Source organism: Xiphophorus maculatus, chromosome 22 (assembly GCF_002775205.1).
Source record: "Xiphophorus maculatus strain JP 163 A chromosome 22, X_maculatus-5.0-male, whole genome shotgun sequence".
Classification (NCBI taxonomy): Eukaryota; Metazoa; Chordata; class Actinopteri; order Cyprinodontiformes; family Poeciliidae; genus Xiphophorus; species Xiphophorus maculatus.
In genome coordinates this window covers 28,790,559-28,809,143 of record NC_036464.1, presented here as the reverse complement: position 1 = coordinate 28,809,143, position 18,585 = coordinate 28,790,559, and the positions used below count along the sequence as shown (strand labels likewise).

At 43.8% G+C, this 18,585-nt stretch overlaps 2 protein-coding genes across 2 annotated transcripts; both read right to left on the bottom strand.

The window, feature by feature from the left end:
* Positions 1 to 544: 544 nt before the first annotated feature.
* fbxo28 (F-box protein 28) lies at positions 545 to 9,149 on the bottom strand. Its single transcript, XM_023327857.1, has 5 exons — positions 8,776 to 9,149; positions 7,411 to 7,520; positions 5,845 to 5,983; positions 4,842 to 5,037; positions 545 to 4,255 (listed from the first exon to the last, which is right to left on the bottom strand). The coding sequence occupies exons 1-5, from the start codon at positions 8,962 to 8,964 to the stop codon at positions 3,777 to 3,779; spliced, it is 1,113 nt and encodes a 370-aa protein (XP_023183625.1). The 5' UTR covers positions 8,965 to 9,149; the 3' UTR covers positions 545 to 3,776.
* A 1,138-nt stretch (positions 9,150 to 10,287) lies between these two features.
* polr1c (RNA polymerase I subunit C) lies at positions 10,288 to 17,472 on the bottom strand. The gene is made up of 9 exons (XM_023327065.1): positions 17,310 to 17,472; positions 15,905 to 15,976; positions 15,677 to 15,784; positions 15,090 to 15,222; positions 13,847 to 13,978; positions 13,412 to 13,564; positions 12,537 to 12,686; positions 12,340 to 12,456; positions 10,288 to 10,824 (listed from the first exon to the last, which is right to left on the bottom strand). Exons 1-9 carry the CDS (start codon positions 17,379 to 17,381, stop codon positions 10,706 to 10,708), a joined length of 1,056 nt encoding a protein of 351 aa, XP_023182833.1. The 5' UTR covers positions 17,382 to 17,472; the 3' UTR covers positions 10,288 to 10,705.
* Positions 17,473 to 18,585: the final 1,113 nt, after the last annotated feature.

Genomic DNA, 18,585 nt, shown 5'->3' with positions numbered 1-18,585 from the left:
ATCTCATCTCGAATGTGAACAAAACAAATTAGATGATTGTTGATTTCAGGAGAAACAGCGTTAGATCAAACCCTATTTTAATCATGGGAGAAGAAGTGGAGGTGGTTGAGGGGAGTAGAAATACCTCGATGTTCATCTGGACAACAGACTGGACTGGAGACGCAGTGAAGCGTCTACAAGAAGGATCAGAGCAGACTGGACGTCTTGAGGAAGCTAAAATCCTTCAAGGTCTGCAGAAATACGCTGCAGATCTTCTATAAGTCTGTTGTTGAGTGTGTCATCTCTTCCGCCGTCATCTGTTGGGGCAGCAGCACCAGAGCCAGGGACCTAAGAAGGCTCAACAACCTGATGAAGAAGGCTGGTTCTGTTCTGGGGACGATGCAAAGAAGGATTCTTCATGAAGTCAAGAAAATTGTGGACAACACTGAGCATCCTCTTCATGAGAGTGTCTTGAGAAAACAGAGTATCTTCAGTAATACAGACCGCTACAAGAGGTCTGTCTTGTAGCCATCACTATCTACAATAACTCTGTGAAGAATCTGAATTAATGAGCTACAACAACATTTAATTTCCCTTTGGGATTAACAAAGTATTTTTGAATTGAATTTGAATTCCATTCCACATATGAGAATTTACAATAGGTTGAAAATCAATATTGAAACAGAACCCGGCAGCACAACAAAGGTCTACATGAATAGTTAGAATACAATAAGATACATAAAGCTAAGTACAGATAGCTTTATAATCTCTCAAACGGTAATTCTAAAGTATTTACTTCAAATAAATGCAAATATATTTATATATATAAAGAAAATGCAGTAAAAATAATGAGAACTTAAGTTACCGAAAACTAACTAGAAGGGATTTTGTTATTGTACATATAGTTATGGGCATCCAAAGGAGGAGAAAGAAAAGAAACAACAAATGACAGCAGGCGTTCATTTGTGGCCTCTGAGTAGAAGTCAGGAGTGGTAATAATTTGGCCAACAAAATAAGAAAGAAAAAAAACAGTTGATGATCCCAAAATTTGGAAATGGTCTGTCTTTCCTTTTAATAAGGCAACAGTTTTTTTGTGTTTTGGATCTTAAACAAGGTTTCTTGTTAAGCCCGGTGGTTGTGCGCGAGGCCAGTCGTTCATCCAGCAGCCCGTCGTGTTTTTGAGTTGAAAAAAATGTTTAAAATTGACAGGAAATGTGAAGATTAATACCTGAACACCAACAATAAAGTCTTGCAACGTGCAATGCAAACATTTTAAACAGTCATAAATAAATAATTAATGCTTAGTCTGGTGGCTCACCAGGCTTATTACACACTGGGGGAAACCCTGTTCAAAGATAAACAGATTCATAAAAGTGTAGTTTGTTGAGTAAGTAAAACTAAAAAAAATAATAATTTAATTTTTTTTTTTTAAATCTAAGTAACTTATGCATTTTTAATTTAATGATTTTTTTGGTTCTGGTTCCAGCTCACTGCAACTATAATCCATCTATAGACAAGTGATGTGTGTGTGTGTGTGGGTGTGTGTGTGTGTCAGTGTGTCCAAACTGAACTATTCTCCCTCACCGAGAGCCTATGTGAAGATTTATTAGTTAGTACAAAAACCAGAAAGTGAGCTGAACAGCTGTAGAGATTTAATAGGTTTGGTTTAAACATCATAACAGTAATATGTGCAACAAAACTTCATAGTCAGGCCCAAACTGGCCAACTTAAAAGATAAGTTTCTTTGTTTACAAACATGAAATCATTGACAATCTACATCTTAAAGAACATGAAGATTACAGTACAAGTTCTCTCATTATAAGCCACTAGATTACATTGCATGTTCTGCAGCCCAGTGTTACTATTATACGCACAAGTGCATTTCCAAAGAGTCATGCCAGGAGTGGTTCGGCTCGTCCAAACAACAGAAACGCTTAGAAAGAAAGAAAGAAAAGTAGCCACACGATGACTTCACAGGTAAGCTAGGAGCTCCAGGCAGGAGAGTTTGTACAGGAGAGCAGCAGAGAGAGAGACCTTGCTCACCATGAGCACCTGCAGCTCCTCCGTCATCACTGCAAACCACTCACAGCTTCTGTTTTCACTAGGACTGAAAGGGAAAGTACAAGCATAAACATGATCCTCTGGGTCTTCCGTGGGCTGCTTTCTACTAGACTCTATTTCTGTGTGGTTTCTTAATGGGAGGAACCAAAAAGCTCGAACCTTTTCTCTCCCAGGAATTTAAAGGAGAACGGAGACCTGACCTTTAAAGAGACGACCGTCGTGTTGGGCGGTGCTCAGGTTGCATGATGATGTCGACGTCGGTTTCTTCCTCTGGGTGAGCCCCGGCGCCGAACCGAACCTTCATGATATCCTTCAGTTTCACTTATTAGCTTTAAAACTGGGTCTGAACCCTTCGGACACGTTACACACAGGACACCTACTGAGGTGGGTGAGCTGGACATGCCAGATATGATCATAGCAGGCGGATGATATTGCATTTCTAACAGAAATCGAAAACATGATTCTACCCAGCGCCGTTACAACCACAGACGGCTTCGCTTTATTCCTGCTGCTGCCGAAATGATCCGTTTATTATTGCAGTTGTTAATAATCCAGTCAATAACGTAGGATTTTAAATAAAAATATAGATTTCTCATCTTCAACAGCTCGCCAGCTGTCGTTTAAAAACTGTTACCTTAAGAAAGATAGGTGGCGCTCTGCTTCCCCCAGAACTATTTCCAGTTGGTAATTCTACTTTGAGCCAGCAACATGTTGGGGAGAGGCCGCTTCATGCCCCCACTGAGCTGGACAGGACTCTGATCAGTGTGGTTCTCTCTCTGGAGATTCACCTGCAGGAACCTTTTAGTGGCTTTAGAAAACCTAAAATGTTGGCATGGTTACCAGCTTGCCCCTAGAGCGAAGGAAGCTGGACTATGAATTATGGGGTTTATCTGCAAAGACCGGAGAGTTTGGGCAATGAAGGAGCTTCTGAGGACGCCTCGCATCAAGCTGCAGCCGAGGGTCACATGGTGTGAAGCTGGAATAATGCTGAAATGTTACTTCATTAAAAAATGTAATAATAATAATAATAATACAAACAAAAAATAAAATAAAAAGCTGAGCGGTCTCTGCTTTAACAGGAACCTCAAACAAGCTACCTCTACCTTCAGTAGCGCCCTCTAGAGGGGAATGAGCGTCAGAAGGGTCATGGACCGAGTGGACGATGTCTTCAACACGCTGAGGGACATCCTGGTGGAGCCGGTTAGGAGTTTGCTTACTGGCTGCGCTGACTGGGTCACACCAGTAGGGGGCGGGGCTTCTAGCACTGTCGACTATTGGGACCTGTACTGTGGATTGTCCACAGGAGGAAGTGGACCTGATTGAACACATAATGAGGACAGGGCTTGAAAAGTCCACACACACCAGCAGGGCTCTCCCGGTGAACAGGGTTCTGGTTCTCTGGGTGAAACGGAGGCGTATTCGTGTGGCGTTTGGGTGTCGTCTTGCAGCCTACTGACCACCAGCGGACCTAACCTGTTCTCTGGGAGACGTCCTAGTGTCGACCATGTCAATGTTGTCCTGTCCTGTCTCCAGTCATGAGTCTATGGACGTCAATGACCATCAGAACACTGGTGGAGAGTCCGACGCGGCGGGAGCGCGTCCACATCGCGGCATGAGTGAGATGGCGCACGTGATGCAAGGTGAGTGAGGGGGGGGAGGTGGACGTGGGGCACTGGATACGGAGTGTGGTCAGTCGAAACAGGAAACTGGCTATGACACTTACACGAGGCAGCGAGTCACTTCCTGCTGCGCAGCCGTTTGGATTGTCGTGGGAGGTCTGAGCTTTTTCTGCTGCGTTTCAGCGACGAGGTGCCCTTGCCCGCCGTGCCGCCATGCGCCGCTGCCGCTGACGCGCTGCTGCTCGCCGGCGTAGCCGCGGACCCGGCGGTGGCGGCGGGAGCGGAGGACTGGGCCTCCCCCATGGCGGCGGCAGCGCTGCTGTCCATGAGTTCGCGCAGCTTGTGCTCCAGCTCGGCCAGCCGGGCGTTCTGCTCGCCCATCACCTGGCTCTGCTCCAGCAGCTTCTGCTCCTGGTCCTGCAGCTGCTTCTGCTGCTCCAGCTGCTTCACCCGCACTTCCTGCAGCTCCCGCCGCAGCGCCGTCATGGACGCCCCGTTCACCTTCACCTGCTGCTGCACCTTGGTCATCTCGGAGCGGGACGGCGTGTTCTTGGCCAGCAGCGACATGGTGGTCAGGGAGGTGGAGGGCCCGGCCACTGAGGAGACACGGCAGCCAATCAGAGTCGGTGCTTCTCAACCAGGAGGAACATGCAGGTTAGTTATACAGGTTGCCGTGACAACATATTATGAGACAGATAGCCTGTTGAAAGATCAATCTCCTCCACCTCCACCCTGAGCTACTCTTGCCCTCTGAAAAAAGGTGTCTTAGCGCTGTCAATCAACCTCATGTACCTGCTCCTGAATGTGAGCTGTAGAACAAAGACTTGCTGTTCCATGAAAAACGTTTAACCACCGTCATCGGAGGCCATGCTAACTACCCATTACCACATTGAGTCATGAATACGCAAGTGGGTTGACAGCGCTAAGACCCACCCCCTGGCTCTGATTGGTTGTGTCTGATCTGGAGTGGTGCATTTCTTCAGACGGCAATAGCAGCTCAGGGAGAAGGTGGAGGAGATCAATCTTTTCACACATTTTCTGTCTCATCAACTGTCACGACATGGTGACAGTTTAAAGAAAATGTAAAAATCATATTTTTTTTAATGAAAGTTATAATCTGCAGCTTTAAAGATTTCAGTCTGGCTAACTTTTAGGAGCCAGGAGCGACCAAAGGAAACAAACCTGGTGCGGAACCGATGAGCCGTCCAGACAGATCGGTCCCAGGTAGCTTCTTCTTCAGGATTGGGACGATCTTCTCGTCAAAGTACTCCATGGCCATGGAGGAGATGTCCCTCAGCTCCTGGAGGACCTCGTGAGCCCGCTGGGGGGCCCTGGTGGAGTTCACGTAGCGCAGCACGCGGTAGATTTCGTCTATCACCTGCCAACAGAAACATCGCTGCCTCCTTATCTCAGCACGGCAGCCATTTGTCATTAGGACTCCCAGGTACAGGAGAGAAGAGGACCATTCTAAACCTGGAGGCTACTTCCTGCAGAGGTTTAACCCAGAAAACGCTTGGCAAACACCTTCAGCAGCTCTAATAGCAAACAGGAAATGTCTCTGGCATTCAACACACAGAGGAAGAAGTCCCATGCCAGAGAAAGTTGATCAAACAGCCTCTGAGACACACCATGGAGACAGACATGTCTGTCAATCAGCTGGACATGCAGCGGTGATCCAGACAAAATGAAAATGTGTTTCTACACAGTCCAAACAACAGTTAACAAACGCAACAGCAATGTGACTAGACCAGATTTATCTTACAGGGGCAGCACCATGCATTTTACAGACACATAGGTGATATACTTTTTCAGGCTGAGTTCCACTTGACCCATTTAACAAACACTTACACACCACCTAATTTGAAATGGCCTGGTCCAACCGGGCATTTTGCACAGCTGAGTGGTTGCCAAGGGAGATGAAAGGATTTCTCAAATATGCACAAAAACACTCAATGTATATTTTTGATGAGGGAATAACACTGAAACATAATGCGTAGCTCAAAATAGTCCATTTTGCATAATGGTGTCGCTATAAAAATACATAGCCAGGCTAAATTTTGTCTGTTATAAAAGAATAAAGTTTAAAAAACTCCCACAGTCAAAATGGCCGTCCTCAGTATCAACTGAACAACTTGGGAGGCCTGTGTGTGTATGCGTGTGTGTGTGTGTGTATTGGCCAACTCACTTTTCCGGGGATGAAGCAGCACAGGTTGGAGTCGACATACTTCATGAAGGTCATGTTGAGCAGGGAGAGGCGCGTCTCCACAGCAGCCAGGATGTCTGCGTGGCGGGCCAACGAGTGGTTCCTCCTCTCCGACTCGCGCCTGAACGCATCAAGAGAACGGAGAACATTTAGAAACCACGCCAGACATTCCCATCTATCCATGAGTCAGGAGGATTTTATGATTAAAACAGAGCCTGGTTTAGTCCAGGTTTCCTCAGGCTGGTTGAGTTCAGGTCACACCAAAATCCAACGTTCTGCCCCATTTCACCCCAGGATCCCTGTCAGTCTGCAGTAGCTTTGGTCAGCCTGCAGGGGGAGCTGGCCTAACAATCTCTTGCCATTATGTTCGGTTCTATTCCAAACTACTGAGGCCCCTGTTTGTTACATACACAGTTATATTGCCAACATGTCTTGTTCTTTCAAACAAGAATCTGACGGGTTCTTCATGGTTTAACCCACATCCTCTTCAGTATTTTCCTCACATGGGAAACAAATTCACTTTTGAATGGCATCAGAATTATTACCATGGAGTATTGCTACAACACAGATATTACTGCCCAAACTACAGCACGCCCTCCACACCTGCTCCATGATCCTTCTGGAGGATCTAAAGAAGCTCTTCAGCTTCTGTTCACACACAGATAGTGTGTTCTCCTGTACTATTGGTCATAGTACAGGAGAACACACTCTACTCAGGAACAAGGAAGACAAATTAAAACACAAACACACCCACCCACAGGCAACACAATACAAAAGGATTCCTTAACACATTCATAAACAGACGATCTGCTACTGGATAAAGTTTCAGCCTGACAGAGTTGAGCTGAGGGTCACGTTCTGATCCTGTGATAAACCCGAGCTGGGGTTCAGTACGCAGAAACACAACAGAAGGAAAAGAAAAACATTTTAATAAGTCCCTTTTTATTAACACTGAAATCATGGAGTCACATATGGATGTTAATGGAACCGAACCCAGTAATGTAACAGAGGTTCTTCTAGAGTGGTGGTGTCCAAACGTTTTGTCCTGGGATCCAAAACTGACACATGTAAACTGCTGGCAGGCCACAAAATTCATTCAATTAAAAATGAAAAAATTTGCTTACTGTGATTTTTAAATTCTTATTATTAAATCTGTACATCATTACAGACAAAGGAGACTGTTGACTTATAATATAATTATATGTATATATATTTGGGTCATCAAATTTTTTCTGTTTTGCAGGCCAAACTTTTTAACATTCTTGACTTGTCATGTTTCATGCAACCACACCCGACATTTCTAGCAGGGTAAGAGGGTGTGAATACATTTTAGATAAATCTATATACAGTAGATGTACAGATAATTGTCTAAAAAGTCTTCAACCACACAAACGCATAAAACAGCAAAATGTTACTATGTCAACTATCCTGTAAGTGGCGCTGGATTGACGCTACAACAACAACATGAAAGAAGCTTAATGAGCCTCTGAGCTTCAGAACGGCAGTCAGAACGTTTCCACGGCGACTCTGCGGCAGCACGGCACTCACCTGGGCAGCTGAGCCTTGACCTGTCTCTGGCACAGGCTGTGGTAGCGCTCCACCTTCAGGAAGCCCTGGTTCAGCACACGCTGGCAGATCATGTCCATGCGCTTACACACCTGCAGGAGACACGGCGCGCACACACACACACCACAGGTCAATATCTACATCATGCATATCTAGGACGTTGTCACCACGGTCCTGAAGTTCACTCCCAGAGAACCAGTTCAGAACTCAAACAGGCCCAGTCAAAGCTAAATTACGTCTTACTGCTGCTCTCAACTTGAAAGTCTTCATGATCCAGACAACACAACGCCACGGCAACAGACTGGAGGCAACCATCGTTAACACAACATGGCAATGACTGACGAAACGTCAAACAGTTATTACAGCCGGACTCTCTCTCAGCTTCATCTGTACTGAAGATTTGACAAGAAAGACATGAAGCTGATCACTTTAGCAAAGACTAGCATAGAATGAAAACAGTTCAGTTGCAATAGAAAGCTTCTGTAGAGTCAAATACAAACACTGTGAGCTGGAATGAGACCTGTGCTAAGTGAACCGGTGGGTCTGGATGAAGAGAAGCCATGACTGCTGAACTGTAAACTCAGCAGTCCTGTTGGTTGTATTTTTATCCATTCAAATTCACGAATACTTTATTTACTCTAAAGGAAAATTAAATGTTTGAAGAACGTAACCCAACAATAAAATGTTGGTCAAAGAGTCACTGTGGATGGTGATGCTGGAAGGATCTCCTGTAGCAGTCACTCTCGCAACACATCTCCAGAAGCCTCTGACTCAAGATTGTTAATGTTGATATCATGACACGCTAACAGCTCAATATTCCACAGCAATATGTCCTGGATGACTCCATCAGTTGTTGGCTAGCTCTGCTAATCCACCTCCTTTGCTTTTGCATCTCCTCTGTAAATCTGTTTAGTCTGAGCAGATGCTATCGATATCAACCGTCCTGTTTTCTCTGCAAACAGTTTAATCCCGTGGTCAGTTCAACAGCGTGGAAAAAGTGGGACACCTCTACCTGGGTTCACCTAAAGTCAGCAGCTACAGCAGGAAAACACCTGCGCCTCCTCTTAACCTTCAACACTATCTCGGTTCATCTTACAACTCATGAATGCTGACCAAACAATGAGGACATCTACCGCCTGTGTGACCCTGCGGACCCACAATCTCTTGCTCCTTCTCCCAGCAGCACCCAGCCAGCCAGAGGCCGGACCCCCTCCCCCAGGTGTCCGGAGATCCCCGGAGCCCCGCAGTGCTCTGTGCTCCCAGCCCGCCGGTGGGACCGGAGCCTGTCCGGGGATGGGACTAGCTTAGCTCCGCAGCCCTCCAGCTGCCCTGTTGTGCTCTGCTTACCGAGCGCAGCATGCTGATCTCATCGTAGGACAGGAAGTTCAGGATGGTCTCGATGGCCACGATGGGCAGGCCCAGCAGCGGGTTGTTCTGGTGCGGCTGCTCCTGGAGCGAGCTGGGCTGCCTGAGCGACACATCGTCCGGGTCCAGCGATCCAACACATCCATCAACTCTCTCCACGACGGCCGCCATTTTCTTTAGTTACTGAGGAGGCGGAAGTGACGCCTCTGGCGGGGGGGGAATGCGTGCTACTTCCGACCGCTAATGTAGCTGTAGTTCCATAAATAATAATAATTAGAGAAATGATTACATAGACACACAAGTGTCTGCATTAGCCTTCACAGAGCCGGGTCTAAGCAGAGACACCCGTCACCCAGCGTCTCTGCTTCCCTGGGAACATTTTGTAGTTCTGTTCAGCTGTGACTACTGTTTTTGCTGTTTCTGGATATTGATGTCAGTCTGTTTGCGTCAGAATGACGTCACACTAATCTTAACCATGTTTCAGATGGATATGTTTGACGGCCTCCGTTCCATCACCCTAATCTTCAGCTCCCGCCTTGATTCTCCATGGGATTGAAGTTAAAGTCAGGGTTTTTCCCTGAGCCGCTCCACAACATTCATATTACTTCCAGGGAGAAGAAAAATGTTTGCTCATTAAAAGATCACAATCATATCTTTTGGCCAAGATTTTGTTTCCAAGCTCTGATCACAGCATAGAAAATGGGGATTTATCATCTTCAGGGGAAATAAATTAGGATAAAGGAACAATTTAGACACAAATTTACTGCCAATTGTTTCTTTAGAAAGAAAAAAATATTTTGTTTCAGTGGAATAAAACTGTAATTTTTTTTCACTGTAAAGCATCTGGTTGAAAGGGGCTCTTTGTGTCATCTTCAGAGCTACAACCTGGGAGGAAGAAACTCTCTGTGGATGCTGGTTTTAACAAATATTGCTCTGTAACATCACTCTGGCGGTTAAAGTCTAAACAGTTTGTGTCCACGATGTGTGGGGTCTGCAGAGATGTTAGCTGCCCGTTCCCTGGCCCTTGTCCTGTACCAGTCCAGCATGGAGGGAAGGTCAGCCATGATGATCCTCTCGGCAACCCTGATTGGTGGTTGTAGTCTGGACCAGTCCTGTTCTGTGGATGGGTCAAACCACACAATGATGGACAAACAGGAGAGAATGAATGATGGCTGAATGACTTATGGTGGGTCATACATCCTGGGTTGACTCAAGTAATCCAGTCTCTGTTAGACCTGTTTCTACAAAGTGTCTCAGGGTGAGATCCGGGTGATGTAGATCTGTGGGTGGTGAGGTGCTGCAGGATGAAGTTTAGTCCCAGGTTGAATGCATCATTCACCGTCCTGATTGCTCTGTAAGCAAACTGCAAGAATTCAGTTCAAGGACCAGTTCAGGGACCAGTTCAGGGACCAGTTCAGGGCAGCTTGGTTAAGATTCTCCATCTGCTGAAATTTGTTGGGAAGATGAATGTTGAGTCTGAGTCGCTTTCTTTTCTTTTTTCTTTTATTAAATCTGCAAAAACATTTGATCTTGAACTTAACCAGTTTAGAGAAAACTTCAGTTTCCACATGAGAAGCTCAGAGCAGTAACTAAGTGATGATGATCTATCCCTGCTGGGACCAAGCTGAGCTTCTGCTCAGTGTTCTGTCATGCAGTCTCCATTTCTCTGGACTACAGAGATGCATTTCTCTGTAGTCCAGAGAAATGCATCATGCTGATATATTTGAGATCATCAGGATGATGATCTCATTAGTCCACCATGTTAAAGAAAAAAAAAACAACAACCTCAGAGCACATGGGAAAAAACAAGTGTAGCAACCAGAACCACATCAGCCTGGAAGTTGTTTTCAGAGCAGATCTTGATGCCGTCAGATTGATCCGGCGCCGCGGTGCGTTCAGGAACCAAGTCAGTTCACTCCATGTCAACAGAGTTCATCTCGTTGAGAAACGTCTGACATTTGGCCATAAGAACTTTGATGGCCTCTGTGACTAAAACGTCAGGAAGCATGATCCCCGTCGACTCCACGGTGACTGGAAAAGGAAAGAGCAGATCTGGATTAGCACTTCCAAATAAAACACTGCTGTTAACGTGGGAACTCCCTCAAATGGGCCCTAATCCAGTGTAATCTAATGAAAACAGGCTTGATTCATCACCTGCTACTACCTAAGCTGATCTCATTATAGATGAAGTTAGAAAGAGGATGTTCCCTCCCACATCAATCTGATCTGATGGCACAGCCCAGTGTCCTAGGACACTGGGCTGTATGTGGATAATAGATGCAGTTAAACAGAAAGATATAAAACAATCAGTAAAAAAAAACAAAACATCAATGACTCAGGTTTTAAAGGGATAAACTGGAATATTTGAAGTTCTACATAGAACATCAGCAGTGGTTCCCTACGTGGATATCAAATCACAGTGAATCTGTAGAGAAGAAACTCTCAGATGGTGGAAGGAATAGCAGGCCAGTTCAGTTTTTTTCAGCAAATTTGAGCTTTTTAAAGCAATTCAAAGTGAAAATGTTTCCATTTGTGGGACACAGCACCAGACCTGCTGATACTCTTCTGCTCTTTGGCACAAACTCACTGGAATATGGCCATGTCCTACTATTGCTAATGGGACTGTGGCTGGAAAGAACTTCAAAGAACACCGTGGTAAGTCAAGAAAAGAAGTTTAGGGCACCACCTGGTGGCCACTGGTGAGACTTCCAGGTAAATCGATATGAATCTATGTTTTTTTAAAGGGGCAAAAGTATGTTTTTTCCAGGCACAATGCCATTTTATAGCACAATTAAGTACAAACTGTTGTTATAAAAATTATATATGTATGTGTATATATATATATATATAAGAGTGCTACAAATATCAAGTACGACTAAAAAGCGAAATTAGACTTTGTAAATTAACGACTTGAAATTGGGACTCTGTCTCTTTAAAGAAATTGCTGCCCTTTCTGAAACTCCACCTTCAGGAAGTCATCACAAGATGGCTCCTCTATTGAGCAGTAGCTTGTTTAAGGAGCTCAGCAGATACACAGTTCCACCAGGTGTTTGCTAATTTCTGCTGGCTAGTCTGAAGGGACTGAGTGGGGGAGTTTTGGGGGAGGACTGCTCTGTGGGGAGGAGGCGCTGTGTGGAAAAGGCAGAGCTCGGTGAGAGCAAGTGTTTGGGCAGTTCTGAATGGCTGCCATGGAGATTAAAGGATTTCTCAAACATGCATGAAAGAATCAAGGTAACAGTCCAGGTATGTTTTTGATGACGGAATAACATTATAACATGATGTAAGTTTCAAAAAAGTTAATTTTATGTACTACTGCTCCTTTAAATTAATGAACAGAGCAGATGTTAGTCAGTGATGACCTAATATATTCATATGTTGAGTGTAAATTTATCAATTCTAGATTTTCTTTGCAAACGTCCAGGCCTTGATTTCTACACAGACCAGAACTACACAGGTCAGGTTAGCAAACGGTTAATGATCCTGTCTCATGAGCGGCTGCCTGTTCTCAGAGCAGCTACACAGCAGTGGCATTTTTTACAGACATACAGATGAAATGGTCTCGAACTCTTCCCAGCTTCACGCAGTTCTTCAGATCGTTGTGTCGGAGGACCTCCCTGCTGCACGTGTCCAGTCGGCTGTTCACAACCTTGGCGACCTTTCTTCCTGAGGCCCACAAACCAAAAATACCATTACTATTTAGAAAGTTTCTGGTTTTATTGTCGAGTGTTTTCCTCCTCCCTCACCCCGGACTTCTTCCAGGTCTATGACGCCCCGTGAGAAGCAGCGCTTCAGGCGCTCCGCCTTCTCACCCTCCACCGGCTCCAGCAGGGTGATCTCTGGGAGAAGGCGGTAACTGGCCGTCGCCACAGGAGAGAACTTAGCATGGTCCTTACCTGAAACCACAACCACAGAGCGTCAGGGTCGCCTCAATCTACGACCTTAAAGGGCAATATTATATATTTTCCAGACATCCATCCATCCATCCATCCATTTTCTTCCGCTTATCCGGGGTCGGGTCTTGGGGGTAGCAGCTTAAGAAGGGAGGCCCAGACTTCCCTCTCCCCAGCCACTTGTTCCAGCTCCGCCGGGGGAATCCCAAGGCGTTCCCAGGCCAGCCGAGAGACATAGTCTCTCCAGCGTGTCCTGGGTCTTCCCCGGGGCCTCCTCCCAGACACACAGCGTTATTTTATAGCACAATTAAGTAACCATGTTAACTTAACGTGTTATAAAAAAAGCTACATACAGTATATCCACATGAGTTAAAAGACATTTGACTTTGTAATTTCATGTTAAATGCTGAAATGACTTTTGGTTGACACTTGATAAAATATGAACTGAATCTAATTGAATGGGTTTTAATTAGTTTGTTTAAATGTTTTAATTCAGAGGCTATTTGTACAGCACCATGCAGCTTATGTGATCATTGGTTGCCATGGTGAAAGATCCCCTTTGTCCTAAAGAAGAAAACTAATTCATGCAAACAATTTAATAATATCTGGATGAATTTTCATGCCCGGGCAAAGCTCCTAGGAAAAGAACCAATCCCTGTCCCTACATGACATGATTGTGTATATTCAACACACAAATATACACATTGGTAAGATTGGTAGGATCTTACCAATTCCTTTGACACAGTGCATGGTGATGTCCAGCTCCTGTCCGGGTCGCAGCTGTGCTATCAGAATGTCATCGTGCACGGGGCGAATGCAGGAGTCCGCAAACACATCCGCCTGGTTGCCGATGGGGACCCACTCTATGTGTTTGGAATAAACTGTGAAAAGGAATATAGGAACAGACACAGGAAATAACATTATTACTTTGTTTTGTCTCAAGGAGACAAAGGGGACAGAAAGACATTCATCATGACTTTGTTACAGCTACTGGACCTGCAGGTAAAACAAGTTGGTTACAATCATAGTCATTCCTTCCAACTGAAATGAGACAGAAATGTACTAGTAAATGTGTCATTGTCACTTTTTCTGACGTCATAAGTCTGATCTCATCTCGTGTTTTGGTGGGGGCGGGCATAATGAGAACTCTGCCTTGGACTCACCCATGTGGTTGAGATAGAGCTCTCGGGGGTCCGAGGAGTCCTTGCTGGCTCGGGGGTTTCTGCTGCATTTGATCTTCAGCTGGAGTTGAATGGTGTCTATTTCTGAAGCTTCTTCTTCTGCAGATTCGTCACCTGGAGGTTGCAGAACAACACAACAGCCGGCGGTTTGTTTAACTGGACAGCAGCTTATTTTACACACTGCAGGGGACTACAAGTAGTGTTGTTATCAGAATCTGTATCTATGCTTACTAACCTATATTATTGTGCTAAATGGTGATGCGTGAAGAACAAAATACAACCTGAAAAAATTTAATTTATGTTTACAATGTTTATTACGTGGGCTGCACAGTGGTGCAGTTGGAAGCACTGTTGCCTTGCAGCAAGAAGGTCCTGGGTTCGATTCCTGACCTGGGGTCTTTCTGTCTGTTCTCCCTGTGCATGGTGGGTTCTCTCTGGGTTCTCCGGCTTCCTCCCACACTCCAAAAACATGACTGTTAAGTTAATCGGTCTCTCTAAATTCTCCTTAGGTGTGTCTATGTGTGTGTGCATGGTTGTTTGTATGTTTCTGTGTTGCCCTGCGACAGACTGGCGACCTGTCCAGGGTGACCCCGCCTCTCGCCCGGAAGGTTAGCTGGAGAAAGACACCAGCACCTCCCGACCCCATTAGGGACAAGAAGAAAATGGATGGATGTTTATTACGTACACTAATGATGTACAAAAAAACTTAATGTAGATTAACAAATCTATTTTTATTGCACTGATTTAATCTAGCACTGAAATGAATAATTTAGCAATATTTATTCAATAGGGAAATAAATCCAAAGTTAAGAAATTATTTCTTCAACAAAGTCAGTTTTGGCACAAACATCAGTACCTCCATTGATCCCTTAAAAATAAATGCAAAAAAGAAAATGTCACTTTTCTTTTTCTTTTAATTATTCCCTTTTTTTAAGACTTTATAGTTGGTGTTTAGGTATTAATCTTCCAGTCTTCCAAAAATGCATAACTATCAAGTAATATTTTTAAATTTACTGTCAACTTTAAACGTTTTTTAACTTAAAAACATGGCGGCCATGTGGATGAATGACTACCCTAGCGTACTGAGCAATGGGCTTAGCAAGTTTTCTGGGGGAAAACCCTGATTAGTGTACTGTCCAAATCATATACCCCAGGTCAGGCAACAAAGCATAATGGGTAATGTAGTTCACTACCATCTCTCAGGGACTCATTTTGATGCTTTCACCTGTATTCTTGAACTCAAACAGACGAGGGTCTGCTTTGATGGGGATGAGGCCAAGCCTGTGGGCCAGAACTTCATCCTGGACTATAGATGTGTTGTTATAGATGAACACTTTCTCTATTGCCATAGTGGGCACCTGCAAGCAAAAATAAAAGTTTCAGACATGGTTTATAAAAAAAAAAAAAAAAAAAATCTATATAAAAATATGCTCGATATATTTGAATGTAATGGTTCAATATTTGGTTGACATTTGGGCTGCTAGTTGATTGTCTTCCATGTTCCCAGTCTGTTGGCTGCTCTTTAGTGCTTCTCAGGCTAGTTTCTGCTTCTAATCGTTAGAGAAACATGGGTTCATTTCCTGAGATATTTAACATTGAATTTTTTTTTTAAGCCATAAAAGGCGCCTAAACTTTGGGAAAGACCTGTGTTCTTCATATTCTCATCAGACTTAGTGTGAATCACAATAAAGTAGTTTATCATCAAATGCCACCAAATATTCAAAATTCTCATTAAGAGATAACGCTTTTTTGGAGCAAAATGATTTGTTCTTGCAAAGTGTCAATAGACTGATTGAAAAGAAGGAATATGACCTCTGATAGTAAGATTCTCCTGAAGGCGTTAGCAATGGCAGCATCGATCCCCACCATGTCAAACTCCATACTGTTCTCATCCAGATGCACTACGTCAATCCGGAAGTTCTGCAGACGAACAGGGGGAGAAGCGATAGCCGACACTAAGAACAACTGTTCTGAACACCAGCCGCTCTGCGGATTAAGGTTCTAAAGCATGGGATTTATTTTACAGACCACAAAACTCACCTTCTGAAATCGCTTCATGTCCCAGGTGTCATCAAAGCCTGGGTAGTTTCCAGGAAAATCTGTTGTGTGAACCTGACACAAATTGAGATTCATTATAATACTTTTAATAGTAATGATAGACATTGTGTTTTATTCGATATAAAAATGACAAATAAGAAGTGAGATACAACAGTGAAAGAAATGAGGGATAAGGTTTCCCCAGAAAACGTGCTAAGCCTGGTGGTTGTGTGCCGGGACAGTCATTCATCCAACAGCCTGTTGTGTTTTTCAGTTCAAAAATGTTTAAAGTTGACAAGAAATTTGAAAATATCACTGGATAATTATGTGTTATTGAAAGATTAATACCTGAACACCAACAATAAGGTCTGAAAAAATGCAAACATTTTAAAAGACTTAAATAAATAAGCAAAGTTTAGGTTGGTGGGGCACAAGTAAAGCCTGGTGACCCGCCAGGCTTATAATACACTGAGGGAATCCCCGAACGTAGGAGATGTGAAGGTGGTGGTGGGCAAATATTGTTCATAAACAATTTTCAGATTTTTTAAGGTTTTTTTGCGGGTTTTTAACCAACAAATTATAAATGATAAAGTACTCTACGTTAACGTTCTGTCATCGTCACCTCATCGGCATATTAGTGTGGACTGTAAACTCTAGCATGTCATCAGGTAACAGGGATCAATATTAAATAAAATCATGTTTGGATCTCAAACCTAACCCACACTGAATCGGGCAGAAAAACATGACAACTCCCAACCCACTTACTGAAACTTTACTCAATATGGAAAAGATAAATATACGTATATAAAATTACAATTTTAAACTACATATGTACTCATTTTACACTGGAGACTCAAACGGCTTCACTGGAAGAAAAAGGTTTTAAGCAGAGTGCCTTGAATCACAAACCTATAGTTCCTCGCTAACTGAAGGACCAACAGCGGCTTCATGTAATAACTAAACATGTGGTGAAGTTTAATGGCAACACAAATATTTCGCAAAAAATATTTATGGCGTCTAGTGATGTTCATATTTTAGAATGTCTAGCGGCTTTATTCACTGCTGACACTGAGTGTGGTAACTGTTGACATGCTGTATGTGGATCGTGCCTTCACTACATCTAGTTCTTTTTGTGGGACATAAAGAATTGTACATATTCTATCTATTTAAACCACCACTAGTTACATCTAACAGAATAAATGTTAGATTTTACTTAACTCGTTTTTATGGGAGGACATAGTTTTTAACACCGAGGCTCTGTCTTTCTAACAGTTGTCTCTAACTAGCCGGGGTACCAGCTGCAGCAGCACACCGGAGCCGCTCAAACTCATACATTACATCACCACACGCACACATGGGTACATCTGCTTACAGCACACAGAGAAACATAGTTCCTGAAACAACTTACATTCTTTACACCAAATTCTCCCAAGATTACCCGACTGCGAATTTCCTCCACGTTACTCATGGGCGCAGCCATTTTGCTCTGTAGTCTTCTTCGTCACAGGCGAGTCGTAGAGACAAAATATTGCTGCCCCCATGTCTCCAACTGGCTGTGCTGGATGCTGTAGCCGCCGACCAATGCAGAAAACACAGAAGTCTAAACAAAGGCTTCTATTTTTCATTATCGAACCTTCAGGACATTAATGCCATTTGTTTTTTTTGTTTTTTTTTATTGCTCCCATATTTTTGGTGGAGATATGTCCTATGTAATGTATGTTTCATTTTGAGTGCCGTCTATGTTATTTTTGAATCGTTAATAAGTCTTAGAAAAAATAAAAAAATAAATAATAATAAAAATCTATCAATATGGCAATGGGACAGGGTTGCAAGTGTGCCTTGAGGTTTGTGACATCTGATCCGGAGGTTTGTTGCAGGTCTCTGGATTCCGTTAAAAGGTCACCAGAAGGAAACGGCAGCTCCCCCATAACACTCAATAACCCCCAACCCCGCCCACTGCCCACTGCTCACTGCTTGTTGGTTTTCAAAATAAAAGCGCGTTGAGCCGTGCTACTTCACGGGTTGTACATAATTTGGTTGAGCATCAAAGTGCAACCAAATTATTGGTCAGGCACTATTGACATTCAGATCATCCCAAGGAGTTGGGGGGAGGGGGTGCTGGGAGGTAATTACACATATACATATATATAATGACGCAGAAAGACTGCTGTGCAAGTCTTTCTTGCACAACAGAAAGACTTCAAACTGTTCAGAGTAGACTTCTGCACATGACTAAATAAAAGGAATTAAAGCCAACTAGACAACCAAGAAAAAGAGAATTTTGAAGAATGGTAGTTTTTCAGTAAGCACTGGCAATTGGCTCCTCTTAAACTGTGACTGATGAAGCAGATGACTTGCAGATGCTTTATAGCTCCTCAGGTCCACCCTCCAGTGAGTAGCAACCTCGTGGCTCCCTATGGTTAAGGGCTGCGAGAACGGCACAAAACCCACACAGTACCTAAACCCCAGCTTCCCAACAGTGTTGGTGACCTTGTAGGTGACCTTTTAACAGAATCCAAAGAGACCTGCAAGACGTAGAATGTTCAGAGTACATCCACCCATCCATTTTCTGTACACCCTTGCCCCCAGTGTGGTAGGGAGGGCTGCTGGTGCCTATGGGTGGTCCAGCTATATTAAATATTCCTTTATTTAATCAGGTAAACCCCGTTGAGATCTAGATCTCA